This window comes from Cervus elaphus, chromosome 7 (genome assembly GCF_910594005.1).
Source record: "Cervus elaphus chromosome 7, mCerEla1.1, whole genome shotgun sequence".
Classification (NCBI taxonomy): Eukaryota; Metazoa; Chordata; class Mammalia; order Artiodactyla; family Cervidae; genus Cervus; species Cervus elaphus.
Window position 1 is genome coordinate 34,891,735 of NC_057821.1, and position 23,437 is coordinate 34,915,171.

Here is a 23,437-nt window from a genome sequence, read left to right on the forward strand (position 1 = left end):
TGTTTGTTTCCATTCAGTAAGCTGAGAATTCAGTATTTTTGGTAGCATGACCAGAACCATGAACAATTGTCTAATTCTTTGATTCTAATAACTTGACACAGAATAATTGGCTGTGATTCTTAAATAATCTCTTAATGGCCTTCTTCGTAATGCTAGCTTCTATTTGTGACTAAATTTAATAGGAGCTTCATTCTTTCAATTGCAGTCGTGGATTTTCTTTTGATTTTCTATTAAATGAATATAAGAAATGTTAACAAATTGCCCTTTTAGATTTTGACATCTCTAAAGAGTCTGTGTTTATTTTTTTAAGAGAAGACCATTTCACAGAGCATGCATTAAAAAGCTGTAAATTTCACAGGAGCTTGCTATGGGATAGATCATTATGACCATCTCAGAGCTGGATGGGATGGATGTGGATTTAGCACGTTTTGTGAATTCGGCACGCCAGGATCTTGGTGTAAAGGTCAACTTTACGTGAATCCCTGCTTAGGCACTTGAACAGTTTATAAAATTCAGAAAGACGCCTCTCTTCATTGCGGGACGTCAGGGATGAGAATGACCAGACAATGCGAGTCTTGAGTATCTTCTGATAGGCTGGAACAATAATCTGAATACCCAAAAGATAATGACTTCTTAGTCATTGCGTTTTATTAGTACTTACTTATCTTTTTTGCTTCTAATTATCAAATTAAGATTTGGGGAACACATACAAGTATAAAACACTCTAGATATGGATTTTGGAGCCAGCCTATGAGAAAACTATTAGGAATCTAAAAAGTAGAAACATAATTCAAGATTAGCTTTAACTTTCTCTTTTCTTCCTTCCCACTCTCATCCTTTGATGTGAGGAGAACAGAGAAAGAAGACAAGTGGACTTAAAGAGCAGATGTCCTGGGATACTTTGAGGAAAATGCTGAGCTTGCAAATTCTGTTCTGTAGTTCTCTGAATCTTGATAATATTTCAACCACCTGTGCCCAGGAAGAGGCAAGCTTTTGGTGGAATTGTGTGCAATACAGGGAAGGCTGCACATATCAAAAATTGCAGTGAAATTCTGATTCCTTTACAGTAGACTCTATCTCTATGAATGACTAGGCTCCTGCTTTATGTAGTAGCAGTCTAGCATATAGAAGACATGAATCTTTTTCTTACAAACTGAGATATTTCAAAACTCCTTATGCATTACAGAAGTCACCTCTTTTATTCATGAACAAAGCAAGAAAGCCCTCTGCAGGATGCTCACCTGTCTGAATTGACCTGCTATGAATGCTTGAAGTTTGTCTGACATTTTCTTATTCTCTATGGCGCTTGATAGGATAGCCTGTGAGACTTCTTTCCACCTCTGCAGCTCGTTGACTAGATGATCCAGAGGTTTATTCCAGCTGTACAGTAAGCTGAGTATCAACGTACTAAGGTCTTCATTCTAAGCAATAAGAAACGGTCTCATTAAAATAATCATAATTCAGTGGTATTGGTAACATGATCTTTGCTCAGAGCAGCTGACTTAGAAAAAACTTCTGGTTATTCCTATGTGAATGCAGAGATTTTTGAAGGTAGTAAAAGTTGCAAAAGTATAAGTTATTAGTTCACACTTCACTGAATTATTAAAAATCTAGGTTATTTTAGAAAGTAATTCTGATGTGTTCTAATTTATAACATGAAGAATTTTCTTTTTTCCTCTGAAATTCTACCACCACTCAGTGAGTTCTTTTATGTTTGTATATTTGTGTGAGAGAAATCTAAGTATTTTTTGACAAGCCAGTATGTACCTGCATTACCTGACCCAGGAAAGAGGCATTCTACCTGTGCCCACATCATTGTCACCCAGTGGTTCTTTCGTATTAATGAATCAGATGAGTCATTTGTATTGATTTTTGATTGGTAATTTGTTTTATGATATTACAACAAAGAGACAATGAGGAAGATGTGACATTCCTAAACAGGCTTTCTTTCCTCAGTTGATCCCAACACCAGCCCCCATGCTGGTATCAGAAGAGTCTGTCTTGTTGACCTGTGTCCGGGCAGAAAAAGGCACAGTGTTGTCTTTAGTAACAGCATCAGTGGGATTCACAATGGAGGGTTTTCCCCCTTGTTCACTACTACTAGTAGAATTGAGCATGAAAATCCTGGGGGCTGAATATCTCTAGTTAATATGCTTGATTTCTTTATATCCATGAACTGTTTTAGTGGTAAAGAACATAGAGCTGAATAGGATTAAATATAATAATGCACATAAAGTGCTTAGTAAAATGTATGGCCCTGTAGTAACTCTCAATAAACTATAAATTCAAGGTTATTGAAAAATCCCTCGTCTTCTTGCTCTTTGACCTTTTTCCTTTACTTGATCATCCTCATTATTAATGAGCTTAACAGAGCAAAAGAATGCTGATATCACTAAGAAGGTTGTAGAGAGAGAGGATAGAATTTTAAGGGGGGAATGCATGTGAAAATATTTTAAATAATGTTAGGACGAGGGATAATGCAGGAAATCAGAAAGGAGAGATTATATTGGTCAACATTTAGAGCTGCCATAAATGATTAAGGCTTGATATGTAAACAGTTTTGTCCTCAGAACAGAGGCAATTGTTGCAGCCATGAAAAGCAAAGCAATGTTTTATGGGCCATTGTGGGGGAGACTTGCAAATTAAGAATGAAAGGTGACAGAGGAATGATTGAAAATGATGAATGAGGGAGGTATCAGAGAAGTAGAAGCAGAATCAGGAGAACCTAGAAAGGCAGACGTGCTGGCTCGAGTGGTGCAGAATAGGACTCCCAAGTAGGCGTCACTAGTAGCAGGGAGTACTCAAGACTGGGGTGTGTTTCTTACATATTCATGAATTTTGCAGTCTTATATTTTACACATGGAAGTTCCCATTCATTTCCTGTTTTCGTACAGAATAATAGCTGCTATCCTGTGTCGAATGCATTGGTTGAACTAAAGTTGTGTGCATGGACAGTGTATACATCTGTTCTTGGTTTTGCTACTACAGATCTTTAGTTATCCCTTATGCTTCATCAACTGCATAATATAATTTCTCTTCAATGGCTTACAGTTCTTCCACCTTTTTCTGCATGTACAGGTACCATGACCTCTAACAGTCTGAAGCTTGGTAACCTACGTACTGTCTCATTGATCTGGTGAAAAACCCAGGTGAAAGACTCACGTTCATCTGTTGGGCTTCTTCTCTTTCTTCAGGAGCATGGAGGGGATCGGTGTGGCAGCTGTTGGTGACATTGATATGGTACTGTTTGCCCTGGGCATATTTTTCATCCTAAAAGTGATCAGGCAATTAGTTAGGGTTGTTGGGCATTCAGTTCTTATAATGAACCCATTATAAGAACATATATATGCTTGATAGATGTGTAATTTTTTTAACAGTGGGGTTTCACAATATTTCAAATTCATTCTTTTCCTACTTTTTCTATACATTGTCTCTATAAAAATGATTTTATATCTAACTCTTCTAAGTTTAATATGTTCCCTTCTCTGTTTATTATTATCCTTTTTTTTAAAATGTTTGAACCAAATATAGTACATATGTACCAATAGTTGGTGCTTCCCAGAGACGGTAGTAATAAAGAACATTCCTGCTAATGCAGGCGATATTAATGTTAAATGAGCTCTTAGGATGGAACACTCATCCAATAGGTTTAGTGTCTCCATGAAGTGAAACACCAGAGAATTTTCTCTTCTGTCTCTGTGTCTGTGTGTCCTTTCCTCTGTCTCTCTTCCCCACCCACGACCCTCTGTGAGGATGCACGGAGAAGCCATCCTGGGAAGAAAAAATTCCTACCAGAACCTCACCTTGCTGGTGCCCTGATCTGGGACTTCAAGTCCCCAGAACTGTGAGGAAATAAATTTCTGGTGTTTATTCCACTGAGTCTATTGTATTCTCTTATGGCATTCCTGGCTGACAAATACAAATTCATTTATTTTGGAAATGTTCAAAAAAGAAAATGAATGAAAGGAAATTGAAAAAAATCATCGCACTTCTTAGGAATCTTTGAGATTTCACAAAACTCATCCTTTTTTCGATTTCACCCTCTTATGAACTGATGACATCTTGTACCTAGAGAGTATGTTATTGCAGGCTTCTTGTTTAAAGGATAGAATAGGCCAGTCACTTATGTGAAATTTCCTTTCGAGAGCCTGGCGGGCTACAGTATATGGGGTCGTAAGTGTCGTACAAGATTTAGCTACTGAACCACCACCACCACAGTACTTACAAACTCTTTGAACATCATTGTGGAAAGGTTATGGAAGTTGTGGGTCAGCCAGGTAGCATCGATAAGCAGGTCTGTAAGAGAACTCAGGGGGGTGTCAGGACTGCAGGATGGGCATAAGTTGCCTTGGCACAGGACCAGATTTGACATGACCAGCAGCAGGAGCAGGCAGGACCCTCCTTAAATAAAAACATGAGCCATGCTGAGATGATCTAGTCACCTGAGGTTATCAAATCCGTCCTGTGGAGGGAAGCCTTCTCTTTCCCTGTTGGTCTGAGCAGGAGTTGGTGCTGTAGTAGTTGGGGTGGTGAAGAAGGAGCCGAAAGCAGTACAGTATTGTAAAGCAATTACCCTTCAATTAAGCATCAATAAATTTAAGTATAAAAATGTTTTTGGGGATCATATAACAGGTTCAGATGCACACTCTGACTGGAAACTGATGGTGTCAGTTATCATTGATTAGTGATTCATTAACTTTATAGTTGAATGAGATAAGTAAACTGACAAACACTATTGTCTGTGACTCAGTGTCACAGCAAGCTATAGTCCTGGTCTGCGTTCACTTTAGGCGGTATAGCACCCCAACTCTGAAACTGAGGCCGTTCCCAGAGCGCACAGTCATGAGTCCTGCCCAGGGTTTCTGTTCCTGATGCTGGAGGCTTCTGTTCACTGGTCCGCTAGGTCCAAAACTTTCTCTCCTGAGCATTCTCTGGTTCTATCATGTGCACAAGGCTTTCTATTTTTGGTTTTTTAATTTGATTCTCTTATTCTTTTGATCAGACTGCCAAGTCTCTTTATGATTGACTTTTCAGACCCTTTTGTGCTTTGATTTTTCTGATGCTCATTAGTGTATCTGCTTCCATGTCTACCTCTCTGAGTAGTTTTCAGTATCTACGTATACCCTACCATATTTCCTTACTGTCTGGATTTTGGTGTTTAGCATCAGCATACTTTTATGAACTTCATTTTCCTTCTGGTGAAGTTTCTGGTATACAGCTTAAGCTGGTTGGCTCCCACCTGGCTTGTTTGTGTTGTCTCCAAAAAATTAGAGAATTTGCTTTCTTTCTAGGCAATACTGACCCGTCTTTTGATGCCATTGCTAATCTGCCTCATAAGCTTTGTCTTTCTCAATCTACTGTAACTCGAGTACTAAGTGTCTCTATGTTGGTATTACTAGTTTATATCATTTTGTTAATTTTAATTGGAGGCTAATTACTTTACAATATTCTGGTGGTTTTGCCATACATTGACAGGAATCCGCCATGGGTGTAGATGTGTTCCCCTTCCTGACCCCCCTCCCACCTCCCTCCCCATCCCATCCCTCTGGCTTATCAGTGGACCAGCCCTGAGCACCCTGTATCATGCATCGAACCTGGACTGGCCATTCATGTCACATGTGATAACATCTTTCTAAAATCCATATATATGCATTAGTATACTGTATTGGTGTTTTTCTTTCTGGCTTACTTCACTCAGTATAATAGGTTCCATTTCATCCACCTCATTAGAACTGATTCAAAAGTATTATTTTCCGTGGCTGAGTAATATCCCATTGTGTATATGTACCTCAGCTTTCTTAGACATTTGTCTGCTGATGGACATCTACGTTGCTTCCATGTGCTGGCTATTATAAACAGTGCTGTGATGAATATTGGGGTGCACGTGTCTCATTCAGTTCTGGTTTCCTCGGTGTGTATGCATAGCAGTGGGATTGCTCAGTCATATGGCACTTCTATTTCCAGTGTTTTAAGGAATCTCCACCCTGTTCTCCATAGTGGCTGTATTATTATTTTAAATAAATATCAACCTAGTATACCAGAGAATTAAAGGGAATAAAATTACAATAGTATTAGTAATAATACATTCCCCCAACATTTTAATCCAGTAATGCTCCCAGTTTTAAATGACTTACTATCCATGTATTTTTGAGGCCCCCTACTCACTTGACTTTACTAGGTGTTTCAATTTTGAAACAGAAAGTAGAAAACAATGGAGTGGAAAATTCTGAAAATCACCTTGGATTTTTGATGCCTAGAGGTTAAGTATGTAATTATTAGTTTTTTATAGTTAGTGGGGCTATTCTTAGCACTTTGTAATTGCTATTGAGTAAAGGATGCATACTGTGAAGTGCAATCACCAAACAGGAGATTGGAAATAAAGAAAGCACTGTCAGGAAGACACAGGCTTCTGTTTTGGAAGGAAAAACTTACAGTGTCTGTCATCTACTGTCTAATCTTAAAAATTTTTAAAAATCTTATTCTTCCTTGCCCATTTAATAATTTGGGTTGTTTGATTTCTTCTACTACTGAGTTGCATGAGTCTCTTATATATACCTGGATAAGAAGCCCTTACGAAATATGTGATTTGCAATTTTTTTTTTCATTCCATAGTTTGCCATTTCATTTTCTTGATGGCTTCTTTTACTATGCAGAAGATTTTGAGTTTGATGTGGTCTCACTAGTTTATTTTTTTGAAAAGCTCTTGCCTTTGCTTTTGATGACTGACTGGTTTGAGCTACTTTTATTCCGGAAAGCAATCCTTTATCAGTTGTTTTATTTGGTATTATCTTCTCCCATTCTTACCAAAAGACACAAAGTGGCTGAATGCATACAAAAACAAGACCCATATATATGCTGTCTACAAGAGGCCCACATCAGTCCTAGAGACTCATACAGACTGTAAGTGAGAGGATGGTAAAAGATATTCCATGCAAATGGAAATCCAAAGAAAACCAGATTGGCAATTTTCATATCAGAAAATATAGACCTTAAAATAAAATCTATTACAAGGGATAAAGAAGGACACTGCAAAATGATCAAGGGATCAGTCCAAGAAAAAGACAAAACAATTTTAAATATTTATGTACCCAACATAGGAGCACTTCCATATACAAGGTGAACGCTAACTGACATAAAATGGGAAATTGATAGTAACACAATAATAGTAGGGCGTGTTAACACCCCACCTCTACCAATGGATAAATCATCAAAACAGAAAATAAATAAGGAAATATAAGACTAGAGGGAACTATTAGAGCAAACAGACCTAATAGATATCTTCAGCACATTCCATCCAAATGCAGAATACACTTTCTTCTCAGGTGAACGTGGAACATTTTTCTCATCTTGGGTCACAAATCAAACCTCAGTAAATTTAAGGAAATTGAAATTTTATCAAGCATTTTCTCTGAACACAACACTGTGAGACTAGATAATGACTATAGGAATTAAAAAAAAAAAAATTAAAGACCAAAAACACATGAAGATTAAACAAACCATTTCTAAATAATGAACATGTTACTGAAGAAATGAAGGAAAGTGAAACAGCCCTAGAAAGAAAGAACAATGAAAACATGATGATCTAAAACCTATACGATTCAACATAAGCAGTTCTAAGAGGGAAGTTTAAAGTAATACAAATCCTACCTCAAGAAATACATTGAAATGACCACCTAACTTTACATATTTTTAATGCTTTTTAAATTTCTCTTATCAATGTCTTAAAGGTTTTGCATAAAATCTTTCCACACCTTGCTTAAGTTTATTTCTAAGTGTTTTATCTTTTTGTGATGCAATAGTAAATGAGATTGTTTTCTTTATTCCACTTTCTGAGAGTTTGTTGTTGATATACAGGAAGGCAACTGAGTTTCGTATATCGGAATATAGTAAACATTGTATATACTACATCTTTAAAGAATAGACATTTTCCCACAAATAAGACATATAGATGATCAAGAGGTATATGACAAGATGCTCAGCATCACTAATAATCAAAGGAAATGCAGATCAAAAGCACAAGAGTTATCACCTCATAACTGTGTGAATGGCTAGTGCCAAAAAAGTAAGAAATGACAAGTGTTATTGAGGATATAGAGAAAAAGGGACCCTTATGGCAGAAAGTGAAGAGGAACTAAAAAGCCTCTTGATGAAAGTGAAAGAGGAGAGTGAAAAAGTTGGCTTAAAGCTTAACATTCAGAAAACTAAGATTATGACATCTGGTCCCGTCACCTCATGGGAAATAGAAGGGCAGACAGTGGAAACAGTGTCAGACTTTATTTTTGGGGGCTCCAAAATCACTGCAGATGGTGATTGCAGCCATGAAATTAAAAGATGCTTACTCCTTGGAAGGAAAGTCATGACCAACCTAGATAGCATATTAAAAAGCAGAGACACTACTTTGCCAACAAAGGTCCGTCTGGTCAAGGCTATGGTTTTTCCAGTGGTCATGTAGGGATGTGAGAGTTGGACTGTGAAGAAAGCTGAGCACCAAAGAATTGATGCTTTTGAACTGTGGTGTTGCAGAAGATTCTTGAGACTCCCTTGGACTGCAAGGAGATCCAACCAGTCCATCCTAAAGGAGATCTGCCCTGGGTGTTCTTGGAAGAACTGATGTTGAAGCTGAAACTCCAATACTTTGGCCACCTCATGCGAACAGTTGACTCATTGGAAAAGAACCTAATGCTGGGAAGGATAGGGGGCAGGAGGAGAAGGGGACGACAGAGGATGAGATGCTTGGATGGCATCACCGACTCGATGGGCATGAGTCTGAGTAAACTCCGGGAGGTTTTGATGGCCAGGGAGGCCTGGCGTGCTGCGATGCATGGGGTCACAAAGACTCGGACACGACTGAGTGACTGAACTGAACTGAACTGATACACTGTTTGTAGGGATGTGTACCATTGCAACTGTCATGGAAAAATATTCTGGTGGTTCCTCAAGAAATTTAAAAGAGAGCTCTTATGTGATCCATTATCCCACTTCTGGACATATAGTCAAAGGAAATGAAATCATTGTCTCAAACAGAGATCTGTATTCCCAAGTTCATTGCAGCATTATTCACAGTAGCCTTGGTATAGGAACAAACTGAGTATCTTTCAATAGGTGAATGGATTAAAACAATGTGATGTGACATATATAGGTAAATATTATTTAGCCATTAGAAAAAGAAAGAAGTCCTTCCATTTGTGACTACTTGGATGAAACTGGAGGGCATTATGCTAAGTTAACTAAGTCAGAGGAAGAAAAATACTATATGATTGCAATTATAAGGTATCAAAAAAAAAAAAAAAAAGATGGAACTCAGAGTAGAAAAATGATTGCCAAAGACTCGAGGGTAGGAGAAATAGGGAGAGATTTTTAAAGGTTACATATTCTCATGTATAAAAAATTAATACATTCTGAGATTCTAATTTAGACCCATCAATGACGGGCTCTGTCATCAGAAGAGGATGCAGAAGGAAGTGTGCTGAGCAAACCTCTAGAAACCAATGCTTCCTCAGTCCCTAGAATGTCCCAACCCTGACTCTGGATTTTGCATGATGGACTGTGCAGAAGCGTGGCCGTGAGGAGCAGCCCCTTGCCCAAGGCCAGGGGTGGTGACCGAGAGCACCAGGCTGCAATGGTGTAGGAGCAGCCGAGAGGCTCTACCCCAGGTCTGAGGTCAGAGGCGGTGGCTAAAGGGAGCTATTCCACTTCCAAGGTCAGGGACGGCAGCAGAGAGGAGCTACCCTACGCTGAAGTCACGGGCTGTGGCCGAGAGCAGCAATCTCACGGCCAAGGAGTGGCAGCTGGGCCGAGAGGAGGTACTCCACGTTCAAGGTCAGAAGGGCCGGCCATGAGGAGATACCCCTGGTCCAAGGTAAGGAGCAGTGGCTGCACTTTGCTAGAGCAGCCATAAAGAGATATCCCACATCCAAGGTAAGAGAAACCCAAGTAAGACGGTAGGTGTTGCGAGTGAGCATCAAAGGGCAGACACACTGAAACCATAATCACAGAAAACTAGACAATCTGATCACACGATCCACACTCTTCTCTAACTTAATGAAACTAAGCCATGCAGTGTGGGGCCACTGAAGATGGATGGGTCATGGTGGAGAGGTCTGACAGAATGTGGTCCACTAGAGAAGGGAATGGCAAACCACCTCAGAATTCTTGCCTTGAGAACCTCATGAACAGTATGAAAAGGCAAAATGATAGGATACTGAAAGAGGCAGGTCAGAAGGTGCCCAATATGCTACTGGAGATCAGTGGAGAAATAACTCCAGAAAGAATGAAGGGATGGAGCAAAAGCAAAACCAGTACCCATTTGAGGATGGGACTAGTGATAGAAGCAAGGTCTGATGCTATAAAGAGCAATAATGCATAGGAACCTGGAATGTAAGGTCCGTGAATCAAGGCAAATTGGAAGTGGTCAAACAGGAGATGGCAAAGGTGAATGTCGACATTCTAGGAATCAGTGAACTAAAATGGACTGGAATGGGCAAAATTAACTCAGATGACCATTATATCTACTACTGTGGGCAGGAATCCCTTAGAAGAAATGCAGTAGCCGTCTTGGTCAACAAAAGAGTTCAAAATGCACTACTTGGTGGCAAACTCAAAAATGACAGTATGATCTCTTTTATTTCCAAGGCAAACCATTCAAAATCATGATAATCCAAGATTATTCCCCAACCAGTAACCCTGAAGAAGCTGAAGTTGAACAGTTCTATGAAGACCTACAATACCTTTTAGGACTAACACCCAAAAAAAGATGTCGTTTTCATTCTAGGGGACTGGAAAGCAAAAGTAGGAAGTCAAAAAACACCAGAGTAACAGACACATTTGGCCTTGAGTACAGAATGAAGCAGGGCAAAGGCTAATAGAGTTTTCCCTAAGAAAACACTGGTCATAGCAAACACCTTCTTCCAGCAACACAAGAGAAGACTCTACACATGGAAAACACCAGATGGTTGAAACTGAATTCAGATTGATAGTATTCTTTGCGGCCAAAGATGGAGAAGCTCTGTACAGTCAGCAAAAACAAGACCAAGAGCTGACTGTGACTCAGATAATTGTGAGGCTGTCATGGCTAACGCCATGACAGGCAGCCTAGATTAGGAGTAGGCCTGGTTTCCTGGGGTAACATAATTATCAGGCCTCCTGGAGCCAGCCAATCAACATATGCCTAGCCAGAAAAAAGGGAACCTATCAGGGGAAAGCTGAAAGCCCCACGTTGGGCCAACAAAAATTACCTTGCAACTGTGTAACCAAACCACTTGTGCCAACTACCTACTGTGTAACCAATCCGCTTGCGCCAACTACCTGCTGCTTTTTTTGACCTAATAAATACCTGAGAGAACTGGGGCTCGGGACCTTTTTGTCCTCACACACTTGGTGAGGGCGGGGGGGCCCTGGCTCGAGTCAGTAATAAATACCCCTATTGCAAGTTGCATTGTTTCTAGGAGTCTTCTTTCCCAACCGGGGACTCGGACTACGGGCAGAACATTTGGGGGCTCGTCCGGGATCCCTTGACCAGGGAAGAATGCTCTTTGGAACAAAGGGGAAAAAGGAAGGTAATAGCACCGGTGCTCAGGCAGGTCTAGAAAAGCCCAGAGTAAATCCGGGGCCCTGCTGTGAAGCAGGAAGTTGTCAGGCGCAGGAAGACCAGAGTAAATCCGGGGCCCTGCTGTGAAGCAGGAAGGTGTCTGGCGCAAAAAGACCAGAGTAAATCCGGGGCCCTGCTGTGAAGCAGGAAGGTGTCTGGCGCAAAAAGACCAGAGTAAATCCGAGGCCCTGGTAAAAGGCAGGAAGGTGTCTGGCGTGAGGGAAAGCTTTCCATGAGGGAACGGATTGGCCGTTCAGGCTGGCATGAGGCCGAGGCCAGCGAGCGCGCTGGAAGGCAGCCAGCTCCGCAGGAAGGCGACCTCCTCTCCTAAGCCCAAATCTGGGGAACAGTGGATGCCATTCGGTAAGGTGACCCTTGTTCCAGAGGATCTGTGTTGTCGGCCGATGTGTGTCTCTCTGTGTGTTTTTCTGTATAATTGCCGGCATTGTCTCCCGTCTCGTTGTTTCATTGTCTACTTCCTCATTTCTATTTCTGAGAGTTTCAGTGAACGGGCAGACAGTTGTCAGGGCAACTGATAAGTCCCTACCAGGGCTACTCCCTGGCGGATTCTGAAGGCCTCCCAACAAGTCAGCCCCAGTAACGGGAGCCTGAGAGGGTGAAACTCTTTTCTTTTTTCTCGTATTCCAAACCGAGAATCTGGCCAAATAAAAACCCATCTGTGTGGGCACGGGACAGGCACTTAAGAGCTGATAGGGTGCCTGCCACTGGAAGACACCCGTGAAAGGATAAGGGGGTCATGGAATGGGCTAGAAACACTTAGGGTGCCCGCCCCCAGCAAGAAATCTTCCGTGCAATGACTAAGGCACTCAAATAGCTCCACGAAGCATACCACAAGCCCAACCTCCTGGCCGCCACCACTCCTGATAGGATTTTTTGGTGGTAATTCTCGGAGACTTTCTTCTGACTCTTGCTATGTGGCAAGGAGAATCCACCCCACTCTCTCTCATGACTGATCATTTCTCGGATGTCAGGGCTAGAGCGTATGATCTGTTGCTACTGGTTACAAAGAGTAAATTAATAACCTTTTGCTCTGCAGAGTGGCCCGCTTTCCAAGTTGGATGGCCTCCAGAGGGAACTTTTCAACCTTCTATTATTCGGGTGGTGAAAGAGAAAGTTATGGCTCCTGATCCCTGGGGCCACCCGAGCCAAGTCCCATATGTTATAGTCTGGCAAGATCTAGTAGAAAATCTGCCCAAATGGTTAAAACCTTTTGTTCACAAACTCCCTGATTCTCCTAATGTACAGGCCCTGGTTATGGAAACTCCCACTCCCCCAGAGGAAGCCAAGAAGAATAAGGGCCCAAAACCAGCCTTGCAGGAATCCTCGGACTGGAACCTGATTGACTTGGAGACGGAAATCAGGCCCCCGCCATATGCCCCTCCTCCGTTGCAGGTTCCTCCGGGGGAAAGAGCCCCCCCCGCCCCCGATGAATCAGAAGGGATAAGGGAATCCCGGCCCCAGAGAAGGAATAGAGGAAATAGGGGTGAGCAGGATCAGGGGGACCCAGAGTTACCTTCATCTACTGTATAGGCACTCCCCGTCCGGGTGGGACCAGCTAACCCGGACACAGAGCGAACCTGTCACTATTGGCCCTTTTCCATGAGTTATCTGTATAATTGGAAAACCCAAAATACTCCTTTTTCGGAGAAACCCCAAGGCCTCATTAACCTCTTAGATTCCATTTTGTTCACTCATAACGCCACCTGGGATGATTGTCAGCAGCTGTTGCAGGTGCTCTTCACCACGGAAAAACGGGAGTGAATCCTGGCAGAGGCGCGGAAACGGTTCCTGGGGGTCGACGGGAGACCAACCGTCCAGCCTCATCTTGTGGACGAGGGCTTTCCTCTGTTGTGGCCTAACTGGGATTTTGAGCGAGTGGAAGGTAGGGAGCATTTCTGAGTGTACCGCCAGACTCTAATGGCTGGCCTGCAGGCCGCAGCTAGAAAGCCGACAAATTTGGCGAAGGTAAATTTAGTAAGGCAAGAGCCCACTGAGAGCCCATCAGCCTTCCTAGAGAGGCTAATAGAAGCCTTTAGGCAATATACACCCATGGACCCCCAGGCTGAGGAATCACGTGCTACAGTTCTACTAGCGTTTGTGAATCAGGCAGCCCCAGATATTAAGAGGAAATTATAAAATATAGAGGGGTTAGGAGAACAGACAATACAAGACTTACTGAAAGCAGCTGAAAAGGTATTTAATAATAGGGAGACCCCAGAAGAATGGGAGGAACGACTTTGTTGGGAGGAAAAGGAACTAGCTGAGAAGATCAGGAAAGAAGATAGGGAACATAGGGCGAAGGAAAACCGGAAGAACCAGAGAGAGCTAGCCAAGATTCTTTTTGTGGGGATGAAGGCCGGAACAGAATTGAGGGAGCCTCAAGGCCCCCAGATGGGAGAAACAGAGAGACCAAAAAGGCAGGCCCTAAAGAAAGATCAGTGCTCTTACTGCAAAGAACGGGGGCACTGGAAAAATGAGTGCCCTAAGAGGGACCTGAAGAGAGGAACAACCCAGAGAGAGAGAATTTCCCCTGGAACTCGAGTTCTATATGCGGGGGAAGACAGTGACTAGGAGAGTCAAGACTCGGCACCCCTCCCCGAGTCCTGGGTAACCATACATGTGGAGGGGAAACCCGTTGGCTTCATGGTGGACACTGGCGCCCAACACTCTGTTTTAAATCAAAAACTGGGACCAATGTCTAAGAAAACCAGCTTGGTGCAGCGAGCCACGGGGACAAAAAGATATTGTTGGACCATGGAACAGAAAGTAAATCTGGAGACCCACCAGGTGTCCCATTCGTTTTTGGTGATACCAGAATGCCCAGCCCCTCTACTTGGATGGGACTTGTTGACTAAAGTTAATGCTCAGATCCATTTTGACCCTGGGGGAATGTCAGTCACGGATGGACTTGAACAGCCGATACATGTCTTGTCTCTAGCTTTAAGAGATGAATACAGACTTTTTGTGCCTAAGCCCTCAGAGGTTATAGCACCAGATATACAACCATGGGTCCACAAATACCCATTGGCATGGGCAGAAAAAGCAGGAATGGGACTGGCTAAACAGAGACATCCGGTCGTCATCGAACTAAAAGCCTAGGTGACTCCTGTGAGGGTGAGGCAATACCCTATGAGCCAGGAGGCTCGGCGGGGGATTACTCCCCACATTCGATGGCTCATTGATGCCGGAATTCTCAAGTGGTGCCAATCCCCTTGGAACACCCCTTTACTACTGGTGAAGAAGCCGGGGAGTACGGATTACACACCTGTCCAGGACGTACGAGAAGTCAACAAGAGGGTGAGTGACATACACCCTACTGTCCCCAACCCGTATACCCTCCTGAGCAGTCTGCTGCCTGAGTACACTTGGTACACTGTGTTGGACTTGAAAGGTGCTTTTTTCAGCCTACCCCTGGCGGCCCAGAGCCAGGAAATATTTGCCTTTGAGTGGACTGAGGGGGAAGGCCAACCAGTAGTACAACTAACTTGGACCCACCTCCCACAAGGGTTAAAAAACTCCCTTACCTTGTTTAATGAGGCTTTGAGTAAAGACCTCTATGAATATCGGACTTGCCACCCAGAGGTCATCCTGCTGCAATATGTAGATGACCTTATGTTGGCTGGAACCACAGAGGAGGCATGCAGCCGTGCCACCGGTGACCACTTACAGACTCTAGGCACCTTGGGGTATCGTGCTAGCACAAAGAAGGAGCAAATATCCTGGCAAGAGGTCACCTATTTGGGCTATAAGATCAGGCAGGGGCAAAGGTGGCTAACTCAGGCCATGAAGGAAACAATATTGCAGATACCAGAGCCCAAGACCCCCCGCCAGGTAAGAGAGTTTTTGGGGACCGTTGGATATTGTAGGCTGTGGATCATGGGATTTGCTGAGAAGGCCGGGTCCTTGTATGAGGGAAGTAAAGAGACCCCAAACTGGACTTGGACTGAGCCAATGAAACAGGCTTTCCGGACACTCAGATGGGCCCTACTAGAAGCCCCAGCCCTTGCCCTGCCTAACCCAAATAAGCCATTCCAGCTGTTTGTAGATGAATAGCAAGGAATAGGAAAGGGGGTCTTGATGCAACAATGGGGACCATGGAGGTGGCTGGTAGCATACCTTTCAAAGCAATTAGACCCGGTGGCCTCTGGGTGGCCCCCTTGCCTCCGCATCATTGCAGCCACTGCCCTCCTTTTCTGCGACACCGACAAGTTGACGTATGGACAGCAACTCTGGGTTTACGCCCCCCAAGCCATCGAAGGGGTTCTAAAGCAGCCGCCGGGTAAGTGGATCTCCAATGCCCGTTTGACACATTACCAGGCCCTGCTGCTTGATGCCCCACGGGTGTGTTTTCAGACCCCTTGCTTCCTGAATCCAGCCACGCTTCTACCTAACTCAGAGAAGGACCACCCTCTCCATGATTGCAGTGAGATACTGGCTGAGGCCCTGGTGGCTCGAAAAGACTTAACTGATGTGCCGCTAAACAACAGTGAGCTAGTATGGTTCACTGATGGGAGCAGCTATGTAAAAGATGGACAAAGGAAGGTGGGAGCCGATATAGTTGATGATTCAGGACAGATAATATGGGCTGAGACACTTCCCCCAAACACGTCTGCACAAAAAGCAGAGTTGATTGCCCTAATACAGGCTCTGGAACAAGCAAAAGGGAAGAGAGTCACCATTTTTACGGACAGCCAATATGCTTTTAGCACTGTCCATATTCAAGGTCCGATATACCAGGAAAGGGGATTTAGAACAGCAGAGGGAAAAGAAGTCAAGAATTTGCCCGAGATCCGCAGGCTCCTGAAAGCTGTTCAACTGCCCCGGGCAGTAGCAATTGTACATGTCCCCAGTCACCAGAAAGGAGAAGACCCTAGGGCACGGGGCAATCGGGCTGCTGATGCGGCTGCTCGAGAAGCAGTCAGCCGGGACTACGCCGCCCCCATATTAGCCGTGGGACTTCCACCCCCTGGTATGGGGACTCTGCTGCCAGTCCCCGACTAGTCCCTCCCTGACCTCGTTTGGATCAACAAGGATACCATCCTCTAGAAGGATGACAAAGATGGATGGTACCGAGATCAAAACAACAACCTGATATTGCCTGCCATCCTGGGTCGTCACCTATGTGAACACCTGCACACAACTACACACTTGGGGGAGAAAAAGATCTTGACACTTCTCCAGACGGCCTGCCTGAGGTTTCCTCGACAAAATGCAACTGTACGAGAGATAATCCAGGCTTGCAAAGCGTGCCAGCTGATGAGGACAGGGAAAAGGCAGCACATTGGAATAAGGTACCGAGGGGAAGAGCCAGGGCAACACTGGGAGATAGATTTCACTGAGGTAAGACCAGGCAAGTACGGGTATCGCTATCTGTTGGTTCTGGTAGATACCTTCTCGGGATGGGTAGAAGCCTTCGCCACTAAGGGAGAGACATCAACAGTGGTTGCTAAAAAGATCTTAGAGGCGATAGTGCCTAGGTACAGGTTGCCAGTGACTATGGGCTCTGATAATGGACCTGCCTTTGTGAGTCAGATTGTACAAGGGCTGGCCCAAGCTCTGGGGACAAAATGGAAGTTACATTGTGAATATAATCCCCAGAGCTCAGGACAGGTTGAAAGAATGAATGGGACCCTAAAAGAAACTTTGAAAAAGTTGGCAATAGAGACTGGCGGGAACTGGGTGACCCTCCTTCCCTTCGTGCTCTTCGAGCGCATAACACCCCTTATAAGCTGAATCTTACCCCTTTTGAGATTCTGTATGGAAGACCCCTTTCTGTGTGTCCTATATTCAAGAGAAAATGCCTACCACCCCCTACCTTGGGACAATTCCAGCAATCACTGACGGCATTAAGTAAGATGCATAGCCATGTTTGGAAATTAATTTGAGAGGTACACGAGGGAACAAGTAAGGGAACCATCCCCTCACATAATATTGGCCAAGGTGATTGGGTTTCGGTAAAAAGATACACATCTAAAGCATTAGAACCTAAATAGAAAGGCCCTTATGTTGTTCTCCTTACCACTCCTACTGCTGTTAAGGTCAACGGGATCGGGCCCTGGGTTCACTGCAATCATGTGCGGCAAGCCACCCCGGAAGAACAGGAGAAGGCACAAGCAGAATGGGAGGCAAGACCTCACCCGTCAAACGTTTTGAAACTGAAACTCATACGACGAGAGCCCTCTTAACCCTCCTGCTGATAACAGTTTTCATTGGCCCAGGAGCAACCAGCCACAACCCCCATCAGCCAGCTAACCTGACTTGGGTGATCTACAATCCTGAGACTGGAGAAGTGCTTAATTCGAGCTCCAACGTGGCCCCCAAAGGGACATGGTGGCCAATACTGACCTTTGATTTGTGCGTGCTGGTGGCTGACGGTAATGGGTTTGGTCCCCACCAACTGACCAAGTTCTTTGCCCATGGCTCTTTCGGTCTGTTCACCCGTAACTGTGAGCAAAAAGACCCATAGTACTACGAACAGGTGCCTGTCTATGTCTGCCCGGAGGGAGGAAGGGATCAGAACCAAATTGAAAAATGTGGGGGAGTTGACTCTTTTTATTGTGCCTCTTGGGGTTGTGAAACCACGGGAACAGTCCATTGGCTCACTAACTCCGACAAGGACCTCATTCAGGTAAAATCATCCCCGAATTCCCATAAATGTCCAACTAAGGGAGTATCATCCAAACCCAGCCAATGTTTCCCATCACAGATCAAATTCACAGACAAAGGAAAGAAATTTACCAGGTGGGATGTTGGTCGAGCTTGGGGCCTCCATCTTTACAAGACTGGCTATGACACAGGATTCCGGTTCAAGCTTAAATTAAAACTGGGACCACTCTATTTGGCACCCAAAGTAGCCTTAGGACCAAACGAGGGAACAACCCCAAAGCCTCCCTCCCAGAACCAAAGTCAGGCTAATAGATCGACTTCATGCACCGTGGGACCCCCCAAGGTTAACATGTCCCCACCAACAGACCCCCTTATGAAAATGATCTCCTCAGCTTATCTCACCCTAAATGCCTCTCATCCAGACTTAACAAATGGTTGATGGCTTTGCTATAATATTAGGCCTCCCTATTGTGAGGCGGTTGCCTTTTCTTCAAGATTCAATGTGACCTCTGATGTCTCGGCCTGCAGATGGCAGCAACAATCTGGGTCAGGCCGGTTGACAGTAGGCTCCATTACGGGCATAGGCACCTGTATAGGAACTATCCCTAAGACTTATCAACACCTATGTAATAATAATTCAGTCCCTAGGACTAGGCACCCCAATTCTACTCACCAGTGGGTACTTCCGCCAGAAAACGGGTGGTGGGCTTGGTCCGCCGGAATAACCCCGTGTGTCCATAAGGCAGCACTTAATGCCTCCCAAGATTTCTGTGTCCTAGTCCACCTGATCCCCCGGCTAAACTATTACTCAAAGGAAGAGCTGCAACCAAGGTTACACCCATCGGGTCAATATAGGGTAAAACGAGAACCAGTCACTGCCCTGACTTTAGCAGCCCTATTGGGTGCTATAGGAACGGGAAGTGGGATTGCAGCCTTAACATTGCAAGATAAACAGTATAATCAACTAAGGGCTGCAATAGATGAAGATATTGAGCAATTCAAGAAGTCCATTTCACACCTCCAAGAATCCTTGAGCTCCTTGGCTGAAGTAGTGTTACAGAATAGGAGAGGTTTAGATTTGTTGTTTCTGCAACAAAGGGGATTATGTGCAGCACTGGGAGAAGAATGCTGTTTCTATACTGACCATTCAGGGGTGGTACAAAAATCTCTCCAGAAAGTAAGAGAAGGACTAGCCGAGTGGAAGAGAAAACGAGAAGCCCAACAAGGCTGGTTTGAATCTTGGTTTCAGCGCTCCCCCTGGTTGACCACTTTGATTTCCACCCTCCTGGGTCCACTCATAATATTAATATTGTTACTGACCTTTGATCCATGCATTTTAAACCGTCTGGTCTCATTTATTAGGGAGCGCCTAAATACCATCCAAATAATGGTATTGAGACAACAATATCAGTCAATTTCACAGGGTGAAGGGAAAGACTCCTCAATAAAAGTACAAAGACAGGGGGGAAATGTGAGGCTGTCATGGCTATCGCCATGACAGGCAGCCTAGATTAGGAGTAGGCCTGGTTTCCCAGGGTAACATAATTATCAGGCCTCCTGGAGCCAGCCAATCAACATATGCCTAGCCAGAAAAAAGGGAACCTATCAGGGGAAAGCTGAAAGCCCCATGTTGGACCAACAAAAATTACCTTGCAACTGTGTAACCAATCCGCTTGCGCCAACTACCTACTGTGTAACCAATCTGCTTGAGCCAACTACCTGCTGCTTTTTTTGACCTAATAAATACCCGAAAGAACTGGGGCTTGGGGTCTTTTTGTCCTCACACACTTGGTGAGGGCAGGGGGGCCCTGGCTCGAGTCAGTAATAAATTCCCCTATTGCAAGTTGCATTGTTTCTAGGAGTCTTCTTTCCCAACCGGGGACTTGGACTACGGGCAGAACAATAATGAACTCCTTATGGCCAAATTCAGACTTAAATTGAAGAAAGTAGGGAAAATCACTAGACCATTCAGGTATGACCTAAATCAAATCCCTTATGACTATACAGTAGAAGTGAGAAATAGATTTAAGGAACTAGATCTGATAGAGTGCTGATGAACTATGGACGGAGGTTCATGACATTGTAAAAGAGACAGGGATCAAGACCATCCTCATGGAAAAGAAATGCAAAAGGCAAAATGGTTGTTTGAGGAGACCTTACAAATAGCTGTGAAAAGAAGAGAAGTGAAAAGCAAAGGAGAAAGGGAAAGATATTCCCATTTCAATGCAGAGTTCCAAAGAATAGCAAGGAGAGATAAGAAAGCCTTCTGTAGAGATCAATGCAAAGAAATAGAGGAAAACAGAATGGGAAAGACAAGAGATCACTTCAAGAAAATGAGAGATACCAAGGGAACATTTCATGCAAAGATGGGTTCGATAAAGCATAGAAATGGTACAGACCTAAAAGAAGCAGAAGATACAGAGAAGAGGTGGCAAGAATACAAAGAAGAACTGTACAAAAAAGAACTTCATGACCCAGATAATCACAATGGTGTGGTCATTCACGTAGATCCAGACATCCTGGAATGTGAAGTCAAGTGGGCCTTAGGAAGCATCACTAGGAACAAAGTTAGTGGATGTGATGGAATTCCAGTTGAGCTATTTCAAATCCTGAAAGATGATGCTGTGAAAGTACTGCACTCAATATGCCAGCAAATTTGGAAAAATCAGCAGTGGCCACAGGACTTGAAAAAAGTCAATTTTCATTCCAATTCCCAAGGAAAGGCAATCCCAAAGACTGCTGAAACTATGGCATAATTGCACTCATCTTACACGCTAGGAAAGTAATGCTCAAAATTCTGAAAGCCAGGCTTCAGCAATACATGAACCGTGAACTTCCAGATGTTCAAGCTGGTTTTAGAAAAGGCAGAGGAACCAGAGATCAAATTGCCAACATCTGCTGGAACATCAAAAAAGCAAGAGAGTTCCAGAAAAACGTCTACTTCTGCTTTATTGACTATGCCAAACCTGTTGACTGTGTGGATCACAATAAACTGTGGAAAATTCTGAAAGAGATGGGAATACCAGACCACCTGACTTGCTTCCTGAGAAATCTGTATGCAGGTCAGGAAGCAACAGTTAGAATTGGACATGGACCAACAGACTGGTTCCAGATAGGAAAGGAGTACTTCAAGGCTGTATATTGTCACCCTGCTCATTTAACTTATATGCAGAGTATATCATGAAAAACGCTGGGCTGGAGAAGCACAAGCTGGAATCAAGATTGCCAGGAGAAATATAAGTAACCTCTGATATGCAAATGACACCACCCTTGTGGCAGAAAGTGTAGAGGAACTAAAAAGCCCCTTGATGAAAGTGAAAGAGGAGAGTGAAAAAGTGGGCTTTAAGTTCAACATTCAGAAAACTAAGATCATGGTATCTGGTCCCATCACTTCATGGGAAGTAGATGGGGAAAACAGTGGAAACAGTGTCAGACTTTATTCCTGGGGCTCCAAAATCACTACAGATGCAGATTGCAGCCATGAAATTAAAAGATGCTTACTCCTTGGAAGGAAAGTTATTACCAAATTAGACAGCATTTTTAAAAGCAGAGACATTACTTTGCCAACGGCTATGGTTTTTCCAGTGGTCGTGTATGGATGTGAGAGTTGGATGGTAAAGAAAGCTGAGCCCTAAAAAATTTATGCTTTTGAACTGTGGTGTTGGCGACGACTCTTTAGAGTCCCTTGGACTGCAAGGAGATCCAACAAGACCATCCTAAAGGAGCTCAGTCCTGTGTGTTCATTGGAAGGACTGATGCTGAAGCTGAAACTCCAATACTTTGGCCACCTCATGCAAAAAGTTGACTCATTGAAAAAGACTCTGATGATGGGAGGGATTGGGGGCAGGAGGAGAAGGGGACGACAGAGGATGAGATGGCTGGATGGCATCACCGACTGGATCAACATTAGTTTGAGTAAACTCCGTGAATTTGTGATGGACAGGGAGGCCTGGCATGCTACGATTCATGGTGTCGCAAAGACTCAGACCCGAAAGAGTGATTGAACTGAACTGATCTGAGATTATAATATTTGAGAGTCATGATCTAATCATGAGATCTAATAATGAGATTGATCAAGCTCTGGATGTTGATTATGGACAGGGAAGCCTGTGTTGCCATAGTCCATTGGGTCAAAAGAGTCGGACACAACTGAATGACTGACTCAACTGAAGAGAATGGAACTTACCTGTGTTCTCCTCAAAAAGCAAAAGTTAAACTTGTGTGGTGATGGCAATGATACTTAAAAGAAAGGGAAACTCATTTCTAATACATTCACAAATGGCAGTGGACAAGATGACGGAGCGGTAGTTGGAAGTGGGGTACACCTCTCTCCACCAATGCATCAAGAATGTCTAAAGACGCAGCAGTTCTCACAGAAGAACAGGTGAATACTGGCGGGTTGCCCTGACTACAGAGGAGGAATATCAGGAGCCGCACAGAATTTGGTAGGACAAAGGAGAGAAGGGACGAGGATGAAGGGGAAAGAAGGAGGAGAGCAAGTGGGACCAGCCTGCACCTGGGGCTGAGGGAGCTGAAGGGCAGGGGATAGATCCTCCCATCCATGGCCATCCACTGGAATGGGGAAGTCATTTGAAGCTGTTGGGGGTGAAGTAACTAACCTGTGACCGTCTGAACAGAGTGAGAACCACATAGACAAGCCATGCTGCTGCCTTTCATACCTTGGACAGGATTGTAAGTCCACTGGTGTCCACGGAAGCTGGGAGCTGAGGCCATGGGGATTGCGGAATGATCCCAGGACGAGCACTCCTGTAGACCGAGGGGAGTCAACCAGATGGGATGGGATGCAGGAAATCTGCTGCATCAAATGCTTCTTAAGGAAAGCCACGAGGCCATAAAAGTAGGGTTCAATTACCACTGGAGTAGAGCTATAGCTTTCTCCATGGTGGTACCTGTAGGTTGAGCAATAGAGTAAGACTTCAGTGAGGGTGGTCCTTGAGTGCCTGGTGCACTAAGCAATGGAGAATTTAAATGTCTATATACCCTACACTACCCTGTTCTCTGTCTAAATTGTGGGTTTTAACATTGTAATATTTTTATGAACTTAAATTTCTTCTGGCAGAGTTTGTGGTTTACAAATTAAGCTAATTCCTCACATCTGGCTCATTCTTGGTGTTTCAAGAAACTCTGAGAACCTTCCTTCCTCTCAAGGCAATAGTGCCCTTTACATTACTACCATTGCTGACTTCCCATACTTTCACTTCT

General features: G+C 43.9%; 1 protein-coding gene across 1 annotated transcript; it reads right to left on the minus strand.

Moving 5' to 3' along the window:
* Positions 1-418: 418 nt before the first annotated feature.
* LOC122697822 (chorionic somatomammotropin hormone 2-like) lies at positions 419-22,948 on the minus strand. The gene is made up of 5 exons (XM_043908818.1): positions 22,894-22,948; positions 4,226-4,398; positions 3,163-3,270; positions 1,242-1,421; positions 419-607 (listed from the first exon to the last, which is right to left on the minus strand). Exons 1-5 carry the CDS (start codon positions 22,946-22,948, stop codon positions 419-421), a joined length of 705 nt encoding a protein of 234 aa, XP_043764753.1.
* Positions 22,949-23,437: the final 489 nt, after the last annotated feature.